This window comes from Durio zibethinus, chromosome 14 (assembly GCF_047325235.1).
Source record: "Durio zibethinus cultivar Kanyao isolate XHJ-2024 chromosome 14, ASM4732523v1, whole genome shotgun sequence".
Taxonomy (NCBI): Eukaryota; Viridiplantae; Streptophyta; class Magnoliopsida; order Malvales; family Malvaceae; genus Durio; species Durio zibethinus.
Genome location: NC_143175.1, coordinates 7,736,656 through 7,750,364, shown reverse-complemented (window position 1 = coordinate 7,750,364; position 13,709 = coordinate 7,736,656). Strand labels below are relative to the sequence as shown.

Below are 13,709 nucleotides of genomic sequence, written 5' to 3'. Positions count from 1 at the left end.
TCCTAATGCATGGTCAAAAAAAGAGAGAAGTGTATATGAATTGCCTTTGTCATGTCATCAGGTTGTTACATTCAACTGTAAATAGTTGTTCTAAACTTTTGGCACACAAATTCTAGTAAATAGGTCTGTTGCTTATTTCCACTTTCCTATATTATATATATATATATATATATATATTTGCATTTTTAATTCTATTTTCTAATAGGTGCTGTTTTAATTCATGTGGCTCAGTGATGGAAAAACTGTTGGGGCATGTCTTGACCGGAATGGACTTCGCCCTGCTAGGTATTGGAGGACAATTGACAATGTTGTATACGTGGCATCTGAGGTGTGTTTTGATCCCTTACCAATTGCAGTTCCTTGTGATTGATAATAGTCAGAATCCAAGTCTGTCCAATAGCAGTTTTAGATATTGGCTTTCAGAAACATAGAAGATTAGACTTTGCTTATGGATGGGAAACTTCCTGATTAATCGGTTTTGATGACTGCTATGTCATAGTGAGTCAAAATGAATTCTGTCATCATTAATATAAGCTGTCTTAGTTCAGTCTACACATAAAAGGTTGATGCACTTGAGCTAGCATTAAAGGATGAAACTGTCTCATTGTATGCAGGGAAATTACTGCATTAAACAGATTAGAACAGTCTATATTGAATGATATTAATGCAATATGATGAGATTATTATGATAATAATTTTCATTTTTCCATGAAATAACGTGCTTGGATGACTTCCTTGTTGAAAAGGAGTCACTTCTCTTGCAGAGACATATGAGGAAACCTTGCAGGTTTATTATGTCTAAATTTAAGCCATTTTAGATATCCAATGATCTCAATGTCCATAATTTTATTTCTTCTTGTTGCACATAGAAATTGTATATAGTATCTTGTTACATGCATATGAAATGACAGTAAATAATAGATTTCTTACCTTTTCTTGGTGTTTTATGCATTTTGCTTCTGATTTTGGATCACTGCATAAGAATAACAACCCTACATATTCTTATTAGGTTGGTGTTGTACCAGTGGATGATTCAAAAGTTACCATGAAGGGCCGCTTAGGTCCTGGCATGATGATAACTGCTGATTTATTAAGTGGTCAGGTTTGTATAGCAATTTATTGTGGTTATATGTGGCGCCTGTTTAACTTTGCATTGCAAGTGTTCATAATGATCATTTTGTGATCATTTGTCTTTCCATTTATATTAACTTTTTTTTTTCCTTTTATTTTTGAATTTCTGGTGGGTTTCTTTTAAAAAATTATTTTTATGTCATTCAAAATCAACCTATGTGTGATACTGGGGTTTATGATAAGCTTTTCCATCTATATTTTTTTTCAAACTATTCTTTTAATGTTCCTTGCAAAGGATCTGTAAATTCTCAAATGCTGAATAATTTCACCATTGTGCTTCTACATACTTATTTACATCTTAAGTACTTTAATTTATAGGTATATGAGAATACAAAGGTTAAAAAGCGAGTAGCTGCATTAAATCCCTATGGAAAATGGGTTAGTGAAAACATGCGATCCTTGAAGCCGGAAAAGTTTCTCTCTGCAACAGTTTTGGACAACGAAACTATCTTAAAACGCCAACAGTAAGTATTTTACTTCCATTAGATACTTTGAGATGCCCTAGTAGTTCATGGTGTTGTGCTGAATGCAAAAGAGATTGATTTTAATTCCTTTAATGCTCTTAGCCTCTTAAAACCAATAGCTACTGATGTCTTATGAGAGATTTATTTAGATTTATCGATTCATGACTGACATGTCTGTAGTGGTATTGCTTCTGTACCTTGGCATGCTAAAGCGAGTTACATCCTTGTCAACTAAGAACAGGCCCATATCTAAAGAAAGCTTGTCATTTTAACAGGGAGGTTTTTTGCTGCTTATTGAAGTTTGGATACAAACTTCAGAATCACTTTTCACAGTGTTTGTTTAGTGAGATCTAGAATATCTAAATGCTTCTATCAATGAATAATTAAGTTGACCAGGATTTGATGTCATATGCAAGAAACTATGGTATCTATTTAGTCATATCTGCTTCTTGATCACTCCGTTTACCATGGATCTGCTTAGCACCACATTACTTTTCAGAAATTTCATATTAATTGAATTGGAAAGTGGTTTCAAGGTTTATACTGATATATAGAGAGGAAAAACTATTTTGGTTTTCTCATTTGCAAGGTTTTCTTTGCTGAGAAATATTCAAATATTTATTAACATTTCTTTGTGGCTGTAGGTATAATCAGATGCCGCATGGTGACTTATTAGGGCTAAACAATGGAGTATAGGATAGGGCATTATATGGGGATACTGAATCTAAATTTGTTTCCCCTATCATATATAGTTAAGGGTTAGTAACATGAAAAGATGTGCTTTAGATAACCTAATAATGTTATGATACATTAGTTGAACCATCAGCTTGGGTGTTTTATACATGGCTGTTTGTTATCACAAAATCAAAGGTAAATAATGTGGCAGTAAATAAGGATGATTAAGAAATGTGGGGAAGGTTTACTGAATTTAGAGTCTTCTTTTCTTTATTATTTTATTTTATATATTTTTTAAATTGAAGAGAAAGTTATGATCAATTGAGTGTTGAAAGAGTTTGGTAAATTGAAGTATGTGTGGAAAAACTAAGAAATAAAACTGTGTGAAAAACTAAGAGTAAAACTGAATGTATATTGAAAAATTGCTAATTAAGAATTATACAAGAACCTTAGGTTTATATACAACTAACTTAGGGTTAAACTAGGAAACTAAATCTTCCTAAAAACTGATCTTATAATTGAGTGATTGTCTATCCTAATTTTTTGTCCTTAATTCTAGGGATACAAATACTTAATTCTAGAGATACAAATATAAATATACAGATTACAAGATTACAACCAGCTGTAAATAAATGTTTTCCCACACTCCCCCTCAAGTTGGTGAATAGGTGTTTTCCATTCCTAGCTTGGAAATAATTTCTTGAAATGTTTGCACTGTTGAGACCTTTAGTCAACACATTTGCAAGTTGACCCTTGGTTGATACATAAGGTGTACAAATCAACCCACTGTCTAGTTTCTCCTTTATGAAATGCCGGTCTACTTCAATGTGTTTTGTTCTGTCATGTTGCACAGGATTGTGTGCAATGCTTATTGCAAACTTGTTATCACAGTAGAGTCTCATTGGTCCATCCCACTTGATCTTCAAGTCTTCTAAGATAATCTTTAACTATAGTAGTTCACAAATTCCTTGAGCCATTGCTTTGAACTCTGCTTCAGCACTTGATCTTGCCACCACATTCTATTTTTTACTCCTCCAAGTCACAAGATTGCTACCTAAGAAAGTGCAATAGCTTGAGGTGGATCTTTTATCAGTTACTGAACTTGCATAATCAGCATCTGTATATGCTTCTAGAACAAGCATCGAATTTCTTCTGAATAAGATATCTCTACCAGGATTGGCCTTCAAATAGTGCAATATATGGTAGACAGCCTGTAGGTGCACTTCTTTAGGACTATGCATAAATTGACTTACCACACTTACAACATATGCTATATCAAGTCTAGTATGTGAGAGATAAATGAGTTTTTCAACTAATCTTTGGTACATTTTTCTATCTACAGCAGCATCTTCATTAGTTTATCCAATTTTATGATTAGGATCTATAGGGGTATTTGCAGGTTTACATGCGAGCTTCCCAGTTTCCTTCAAAAGATCCATTACATATTTCTGTTGAAAATACCATGCCGTGAGTGAGCTACTTCAATTCCTAGGAAGTACTTCAATCTCCCTAACTCTTTTATCTCAAATTCTCTAGCCAAACATTGTTTTAGGTATTCTTTCTCTTTTTCATCATCTCCAGTTACAGTTATATTATCAACATACACTAATAAAACTGTGACTCCCCATGAATCAGAGTGCTTGATAAACAATGTGTGATCTCCTTGACTCTGTTTATATCTCATTGCTAGTATCAGTTTGGCAAATCTCTCGAACCAAGTCCTAGGAGACTGTTTAAGGCCATATAAAGCCTTTTTTAGCTTGCATACTTTGTTTGCTTCTAGAGGACCTCTAAATCCCGGTGGAATCTTCCTATATATTTCTTCTTCCAAATCACCATGTAGAAAAACATTCTTTATATCAAATTGTTGAAGCTGCCAATTGTAATTTGTAGCCAATGATAACAAAATCCTAACTGTATTCATCTTGGCAATTGGAGCAAAGGTTTCCTGATAATCCACTCCATAGGTTTGAGTGTAGCCCTTAGCCACTAACCTAGCTTTATACCTCTCAACAATACCATTCGTCTTGTATTTTATAGTGAAAACCTATTTACACCTCACTGGATTTTTTTCTTTAGGCAACTCTACTGGTTCTCATGTCTTATTTTTCTCTAAGGCCTCTATTTCTATTTTCATGGCTTGCCTCCATTTCTCACTGGATAATGCCTCAGATAATGTAGTTGGAACAAAAATAGTGTTTAGGCTCACAAGAAAATTTGTGGGATGGTGAGAATTTTTCAAATGACACAAAATTAGAGATTGGGTATAGTGGATGCTTGGTGCATTCTCTGGTTCCTTTCCTAATGGCAATAGGCAGATCATAATCAGTAGTTATAGTTTTAGGAGATTCATGCTCATTTTGAGAAACAGAGTAAAAAACTGTAGTTACCTCATTTCCAAAGTTAGGATCAGGTTCTTGGACTAGCACTGGTTCAGGATCTTGAACTTTCCTTCTTGAGTACACCTGTAATTCCTTTATAGAATCAAAAACAATATTATCCTTTGTCACATCTTCTATGTTTGGAATGGGTTCAAACTTAAATTCAGTGTTTGACTTGGGCTCAGTAGAAACGTGTTTCGACTCAAAAGAATTAATGGGTGAAAATTCAGTGTTTGACTTGGGTTCAGCAAAAATGGGTTTCGACTCAGAAGAATTAATGGGTGAAAATGTTGAAGAAGAGGACAAATCAAGCAAAAAGAAGTCTTTATCCTTATCTTCCATGAATGAAGTCTCTCCCTGAAGATAAGGTTGAGTAAAAAATGGTTTACTTTGTTCAAAAGTGATATCTGCAGACACATAGAATGTTTTGGTAGGAGGATGATAGCACTTATACCCTTTTTGAGTTGATGAATACCCCACAAAGATACACTTAATTGCTCTTGGATCCAACTTTTCCCTATTATGACTGTGAATATGAACAAATGATGTACAATCAAATATCCTAGGTGTGAGGTTGTTTGTGGTATTAAGGTTGGGATAGAATTGTGAGAGTAGTTCTATAGGAGTTTTAAATCCCAAAACCCTTGAACGTAACCTATTTATAATGTGTGTGGCAGTAAGAACAACTTCCCCCCAGTAAGATTTAGGTATATTTGCTTGAAAAAAGAAGGCTTGGGTTGTGGCTAGTAAATGACTGTTTTTCCTCTCTGCCACTCTATTCTGTTGTGGAGTATTAACACAAGATGAGTCATAGATAATCCCTTCTTTTTGGAAATAGGTGGATAGACTCCGGTTGAAATAGTCTCTTGCATTATCAGACTTAAATCTTTTGATTTTCACTCCAAATTGATTTTGGAAGCTTAAAAACATACTATTCACATCTGATTTGGACTTAAGTAAAAAAACCCAAGAAATCCTAGTACAATCATCTATGAATGAAACAAACCATCTTGCACCAGAAATATTAGGAATTGTATAGGCACCCCAAATGTCACTATGAATCAAGTAAAAGGGAGTAGAACTTCTTTTGTTACTAATTAGAAAAGAAACGTTTGTGCTTTGCAAGTTCACAAACATCACAATGAAAATCTTCGCGTTTAATCCTTTGAACAAAGAAGGGAACATGTTTTTCAAAGTTCCAAAAGAAGGATGTCCAAGATGAAAATGATAAAGTCGGATTTTGTCTTTATTGGAAGATTTTTTAGAAAGAAATGACAAAGGTAAACTATTCTTGATATTACTTGTGTTGTTTGATATCTCAAGATAGTATAGTCCATCCTTTTCCTTAGCAAGTCCAATCCTCAAACTCTGATCCTGAAATTCACAATAAGGGGGGTAAAAAGTCAATTTGCAGTTCATATCTTTGGTAAGTTCTTGTATAAATATTAGATTAGTAGACAATCTAGGAACATGAAGAACATTTTTAAAAACAAACGAAGAATTAATTTGAAAATCTCCTAATCCTGTCGCTGTAGCAAGTGAACCATCTGCAACAATAATTTTCTTATTACTAGGATATAGGGCATATGTACTAAACTTCTGTGAGGAATGTGTCATATGGTCTGTGGCTCCTGAGTCAATGACACAAGAACTTGTAATAGGCTTAACCGAGACATTTAATCCATGAGAACCAGAAGTTTTACCTGAACTAGAGACCTTACCCAAGGAACATACCCCAATAGGCTTTTCAAGAGTTTCAATAGGCTTCTCAATCTCTTCTCTGTCTAACTCTCCTTGTTTGCGAGACATCTGTAGTACTCTGGTGATTTTTCCAGTTGACACTTCGTCAAATTGAATGTTAGTGATATCTTTCTTTAAACTGAAACAAGTCTTAAGATATAACCAGAAATGACTTATAGCAATGAAGGCTAAAGAAGGGAAAATGGCTATGAAGGTCTTAACAGGGTTCGACAATGAAGGCCTAAATAGGGTTCGGCAATGAAGGCCTAAAATAGAAGTCAACAATGAAGGCTGAAAATTTTACTTTCCAAGAAGAGCCTAAAGCTCTGATACCATGTGGAAAAACTAAGAAATAAAACTGTGTGAAAAACTAAGAGTAAAACTGAATGTATATTGAAAAATTGCTCATTAAGAATTATACAAGAACCTTAGGTTTATATACAACTAACTAGGGGTTAAACTAGGAAACTAACTCTTCCTAAAAACTGATCTTATAATTGAGCGATTGTCTATCCTAATTTTTTGTCCTTAATTCTAGGGATACAAATACTTAATTCTAGAGATGTAAATATAAATATACAGATTACAAGATTACAATCAGCTGTAAATAAGTGTTTTCCCACAGTATGCTTTATAATAATGAGTGGGGATGAAGTTGGTGTAAGGTAATACTCACTCTTTTGTAAAATTATAATCATAAGTCGAAAAATTAGTTTTAAAAGGACTTATCATGTTTTTGTAAATGGTATTGCTATTTTAATAGACACATGATATTAATATTTTTTCCCTCAGTTTTTAGAGGTTCAAAAGGTCTAAAATAAAAGAAAAAGAGAACAGTGCTCAAAGTTTGATGTTCGAACTGTAAAAACATGTCTTGATTGGAACAACATCTTTGAATCAACCTTCATGCATTTATGTTTTGGGTTCTGCACATTTCTGCCTAGCAGGTGTCAAAGCATTATAAAAGAACCTTAGGGTGGTAAAACAAATTTCCCCTAATTGTTGGGCAAAGCATGCTTAACAAATTTATGCCTGTGTATCCACCTGTATGATACTTTTATATTAGTGTGTTTTAAGCATATCGTCATAGGTGAGCTGAATATAATGTAAAATCATCGTGTTGGTTGTTGGTATATCGATTATTGAGTTTGATTGACTGTGATCGAAGTATCTTGGTTTTGAGTGACCATAATTTAGCCTATCATCAAATATCCAAAGATTGACTCTTTGAACTATTCTTATTATTTTTATAATGTTTAGGGCTTTTGGTTATTCAAGCGAGGATGTTCAAATGATTATTGAGACTATGGCTTCACAAGGGAAGGAGCCGACATTTTGCATGGGTGATGATATTCCATTGGCAATATTGTCTCAAAAGCCACATATGCTTTATGATTATTTTAAGCAGCGTTTTGCACAGGTTTGTTAGAATTTTAATCAAGTTGATGAACTTATAACTTTCTGCCTAGAAATCCTACAATCGTATGTTGTTTTAAGTGTTTGATTTGCTATATGCTTGGTTTTACCTATATATTTCCTTTTTAAGCTAGCATTCCTCGGTCCTTATTCTCTCGTTTTTGGATGATCCTTGGTCTTTCTTCTGCTATTCTTTATGCATCATTTTTATTTAAGATGCACAAGGAATATTTCCATTACATGCTTGACATTGAGTTTGATTAAATATACAATATCACTGTTTGGTGATTATGCTGTATGCACTAATTGATGAGAAACTCTAGACAATTTTTTAAGTTCAAGATTTAGCATGCAAGATAAATGAGTTCTTTGCACTGAGGTTGAGGAATAAAATTGCACTTGACATTCGGACAACAATGAGGCAGACATAGCAGCTATTTATGGGTTCATGAGCAATCTGCTTCCCCTCCAGTCGTCCTAGGAAACAAAAAAAAAAAAAAAAAACTTTGTTAGCTTGAATGGTGTCTTCTTGTTTATTCTGCTCCTCGGCTATTGGAGAAAGGAGAACAAAAAAGTACAAAAGTGAGAAGGGACATAAACTTTAAAGAAACTTGCAAATAAATTGGAAACTGACACTAAAGGGTTTTTATTTTTGTTATTTATTTTTCTATTGGGGGAGGAGGTGGTGGGGCACTCAATTAAAGACCATGGATAAAGACTTCTGTATCGATGTTATTTATGCAAACCTTTATAGAGTTGCATGAGATTGAGTTCCTAGGAACACCAAAACTAGCACAGCACTTTTGCTGTCAAGTTGTTATTCATATATAATAAAGTAGGTCTGGTAACAGTGTCACCCTCCCACATGGGCACTGTTACTGTAACAGTGGCAACTCTGTCACAGTTCTTTTATGCAAACCTTTATAGAGTTGCATGAGATTAAGTTCCTAGGAACACCAAAACTAGTACAGTACCTTTGCTGTCCAATTATTCATATATGCTAAAGTTAGGTCTGGTAACAGTGTCACCCTCTGACATGGGCACTGTTACTATAATAGCGGCAACTCTTTGTCTGTCACAGGTTTTTTTTTTTTTTTTTTCCCTCTATATCTTCTGTTTTGTCCTTCTTTTAAGCGACTAGTTGCCTTTTCTATCTTTTGCTTGTCTTTTCCATTTCATTTTTTCAACTTCATTCTTTTTTAGTTTATTATTAATACTATTTGCTTCTTTGTCTCTACTTTGTTTTATTTGCACAAATCAGCCATTTTATTATCAAAATAGTAAATTGAATGAACTAATTAATGTACAAATTTGTATTATTTTAATTCAATATTTGTTAAAATTTGTATTTACATATTTTCAACTAATGTTTCTGTTCTTAGTATTATTATCATTCTTATTCTTATTATATTGTTAATTTGACTAGTTTATGTATGGCGTGTTGCTTCATTAATGTCTCTTGTTCACTTAAATCAAACTATACAAACTTTTTATATTATTAATTACTACTTATACTTAAAAATTATGAATTATCGATTATGATAATGGATTGGTAAATTTTGGTTGGATTGACATTTTAAGCATGCCTCTATAGTTTAAAGTTTAAATTGTGTGAACTTAGAATTGTACTTTTTTGTGTCCCTTAATCATTAATTATCAATTCAACAAATCATATTCCATGTATTCTTATATTTATTTATTTTTAATTTTTTTATTAATATTATTTGTAACTATACAAAATAACATGGTATCAACATGTACTTTGTGATTTGAATGATAATCATTCAAGTGCAAACATATTTATGAATAGAAGTTTGAAGAGCCAATTTTTTGTGATGAACATTATTCGATATTTATTGAAGTATTAAGAATATAAATTTTAGATCGTGAAGACTAAATTTATGAATTTAATCAAATCATCACCTTAAAAAGTATAATGATTAATCCATCATTATAAAGGGGTTCAATTTAAAATAATGTTATTTATTTTGTTTGTATCTTAGAGCCAGTATGGAGACAATAATATACTAACTAAAAAAAGAATTAAAGACTGTAATATTAGTTTCTAAATTAACATTTAAGTTCAGTTTTAAGTAAGAATCTAAATAATAGATGTTCTTAAATTTATATGAATATAAAATCACAATATTTCTAATTTAATCATCTTTAACTTTAATAATATCTGAATTTATGAAGTCAATTTTAACTTATACACTTCATAATAATATAGAAATTTTTTTGCCATTCAATGCATATTTCCACAGCAAAGCAAGAGTACTTGGGGCTTGTTTAATCTGATAATTTAATTTGGTATTCCATGTCATAGCAAAGTTTATTTTATGTACTAATTTTTTGACTTCATTTGCTTTTTTAAATTGTTTGGTACTGTTTATATATAGGTCACAAATCCAGCCATCGACCCTCTCCGAGAAGGATTAGTTATGTCTCTTGAAGTCAATATTGGAAAACGAGGAAATATATTGGAGGTTGGACCTGAAAATTCTTCTCAGGTTTGTACATTCCCATGATGCCATCAGATGGTTACTGTCAAATTGGAAATCATTTAAATTTTAATCAATTTCCAACTATCCAAATAATTGTCTTCCTGAACCAGATCATTTTGTCTAGTCCTGTACTAAATGAAGGAGAGCTCAAGTCGTTGCTAAAGGATCCCCAACTAAGGGCCCAAATCTTGCCATCATTTTTTGATATACGTAAAGGGGTTGAAGGTTCACTAGAAAAGACACTTTACAAACTATGTGAAGCTGCTGATGAAGCAGTTCGTAGTGGTTCCCAACTGCTTGTGCTCTCTGATCGTGCTGATGAGCTGGTATGCACCATTTTATGCTTATACAAAACCTTATGAATCAGTAAACAGTCTTCTGCTATGAGAAATAGTTTAGCTCTTATTTGGGTATGTAATCATCAAAGGCTATTGTTTCATGTACTTCATCACTCATTATAATAGAATTTGCTGTTTCTTGTTTGTCGTGTTGTCAAGTGCTTTTTGGATTCCTTTCCGTTAGCATATGGGAAAGAGATTGATGCTGATGTAGTTTTGTTATCTGCATTTTATTCAACTGTCCATCCCGAATTCATTAAATATGTGAAGTTCTAGTTTTTTCCTTTTTTTTTTTTTTGGCCAAAAGGGCCTGCTAGAGTTGAATAACAGGGACGCTAATTCTTCATTTTGTCAATTTCTGAGAATTTCATTATACTTGGTTATCACATCGCTGTTTGTATTTGTTTTTGTCTTTATATTTTTGTGTATTATGAGAGTTAAGGATATTTGTAACTTGTAACTTACCGGTATTGTTGTAGTCTCTTTTCAAAGAACAGCTGCTTTTCTTTTGATCTTATAGATCTCTGACAGAACTTTATTCTGGATATCTTTTTCCTTTTTCTGTACCTCTCCAGGAAGCAACTCAGCCTGCAATTCCAATACTTCTAGCTGTTGCTACTGTTCATCAACATCTTATTCAGAATGGTCTGCGGATGTCAGCTTCCATAGTTGCCGATACTGCTCAGTGCTTCAGTACACATCAATTTGCTTGTTTAATTGGAAATGGGGCTAGGTCAGTTCTCTTTTTATGTCTATGTGAAGCCTTTTTAACTTATAGTTTCCCTTTTTTTATGGTTTTATTGAAAAGCGTAATGTACAACCCCAGAGGTTTGTGATGGAACTCCAGTGGATACTTTACTGGTCTGTTAGTTACTTATTGATAGAAAGCCCTCTTTTGGTTCTTTGCTAGATATGGTGGATGCAAACTATGCTGAATATTCCTTAAGATTGTACCATATGGGAATACTAGATGGTTTGGTAGCAGTATAGGAGCCAATGTCTTGAAGCCCATTTAAAAAAATTTGCTTAGGAAAAGAGGAATTCTCTTCTCTTGAAAGAGCTTTTGGTTGATAAAATTTTCTGCCATGGTTCCTTTCCTGAACTGATAGTAGCTTAAGGTCAGATTCTTATGAATGACACACTAGGAAAGATGTCAGATTTTTTGTAGCTGAAATTTGTGCAAAAGAGATGGATGGGCTATGATTTGTGAACCCTTCCAAAGGATTTACTTTGTTTTATTTTATCTATTGTCATTCTATTCTTTGGTTCATAATGCTTGCCTTATCAAGAATGCTAAGCTATGCTGGATTAAAACCTTTTTTTGTCTTTATTATCCTGAAAGTGCATCACCTTTTTCGTTAATATTATTTTTGAAGTGCTGTATGTCCATACTTGGCATTGGAGACTTGTCGGCAGTGGCGGCTGAGTTCTAAAACTGTGAATTTGATGCGGAATGGAAAAATGCCAACTGTGACAATTGAGCAGTCTCAGATAAACTTTTGCAAGGTATGATATCCAATGGTAAAAAGATTTTTGGGATGTTATTTTGTTGTCTTCTCATACAATAGTTTTGTGATGTTCATTGACTTTTAGGTCTTGTTATGTATTAAATCCTTGCTACAAATTTTCCTATATTTGAATGTCATGCAATAGCAAATGGGTGATATTGCTAAGGAAAACAATTACCATCTATCATAGCTATGAAGCAATAGTTAAAAAATAGGGACATAATACAATAGATTTGGTGATATGATACTTCTCAAATAATATACTATGAAACAGCTGGAGATGTCAATCAGGACAATAGTTTTCCTAGCATTTAGCTAAAGATATAACTTCAATGTAAAGTATAGGTCAAAAAATGGAAACTTGTTCTTCTTATTAAATTCATCTAGTGTTTCAAAATTTGTTTTTGCTGTTAGTTTTTTTATGATCTAATCTTTAAGTTGCTAATGAGCCTAGTTGTCAATTTTACGTATCTTAAATTAAAATCTTGTTTCTGCCTTCTGTAAGCTTAATTTGTTTCAAATCCCGAAGAGACCTAAAACTATCAGTCTACCACCATCATGTTCTCTTCTTCCTTGTTTTTAATGAGAAAAAACCTAGTTGTCCATGAAAATATTTAGCCACCTTTAGCACTGATCTTTTCCTTGTGTTTTTGTGTATATATTGAGTGAGAGAGATTTAAATTGCATTTAAATCAAGTTTCTTTCTTATGTTTTGCATAAGTGCTAGTTATTTGTTACAATATAGGCAATCAAAGCTGGTCTTCTCAAAATTCTTTCTAAGATGGGCATCTCGTTGCTTTCAAGGTATGAGTTCCGAACGGAAAAAAATTATTTATGAATGTTTGAATATGGATTGTAATGCATTGTTATGTGTTTCATTTATTTGTACAAATTGACTTACTTTTGTTATTCTCTATTTAGTTATTGTGGTGCACAGATATTTGAGATTTATGGACTGGGGAAGGAAGTAGTTGATCTTTCATTTTGTGGGAGTGTGTCAAAAATTGGTGGATTAACTTTTGATGAGGTTAGAAAAAGAACTTTCTCTTTAAATTGAATAGTATCTTCCTATCAGAAAATTTGTGCTTCTTATGAAATAATTTCTCTGTTCATTCCTTTAGAACTTTTCTAAGACAATGCTAAGATGAACTGTCAATGTTGTGGTTGGATTTATATTGATAATTGTTTTTCTAATGTCTAATGCAATTAGGCCTTAAAAGACTTACCTATTTTGGAGGTGATTGTGACAGAAAAATTCAAATAGTGGAGGTGTGGTGGAAATGAATGGATTTGATTGTTATTTGAGATGCAAGAGTTCTTAAGGAGAAAGTGGATTCTTGAATTTCCACTCTATTTTTGCTATGAAAGAGTGTTTGGTGGAATTTGAAAGGGTAGATTATGCATAAAAAGACAAAAATAGCTGCAATTTTGCTTCACTATCTTAATAAATATTTTGGGTCTTAAAACCTTAACTCACATGCCAAAAACTAGTTTTCCTACTCAACGTAACAGTGTTCTTTACCAGTCAATATAATTTTGAAAATAATCTTTG

General features: G+C 32.8%; 1 protein-coding gene across 4 annotated transcripts in view; it reads left to right on the top strand.

The window, feature by feature from the left end:
- GLU2 (glutamate synthase 2) overlaps positions 1-13,709 on the top strand; it is a 37,594-nt gene that overhangs the window by 8,225 nt on the left and 15,660 nt on the right. For all 4 annotated transcript variants that reach the window (XR_016327477.1, XM_022886924.2, XM_022886926.2 and 1 more), the window contains exons 7-16: positions 232-328; positions 1,010-1,102; positions 1,450-1,595; positions 7,652-7,811; positions 10,207-10,317; positions 10,422-10,637; positions 11,225-11,382; positions 12,026-12,155; positions 12,903-12,961; positions 13,079-13,184. Coding sequence is in view for 3 of the 4 variants with exons in the window: in XM_022886924.2 (XP_022742659.2) it covers positions 232-328; positions 1,010-1,102; positions 1,450-1,595; positions 7,652-7,811; positions 10,207-10,317; positions 10,422-10,637; positions 11,225-11,382; positions 12,026-12,155; positions 12,903-12,961; positions 13,079-13,184 (1,276 nt within the window). In the remaining variant the exon portion in view is untranslated. The remainder of the gene's footprint in view (positions 1-231; positions 329-1,009; positions 1,103-1,449; positions 1,596-7,651; positions 7,812-10,206; positions 10,318-10,421; positions 10,638-11,224; positions 11,383-12,025; positions 12,156-12,902; positions 12,962-13,078; positions 13,185-13,709) is intronic.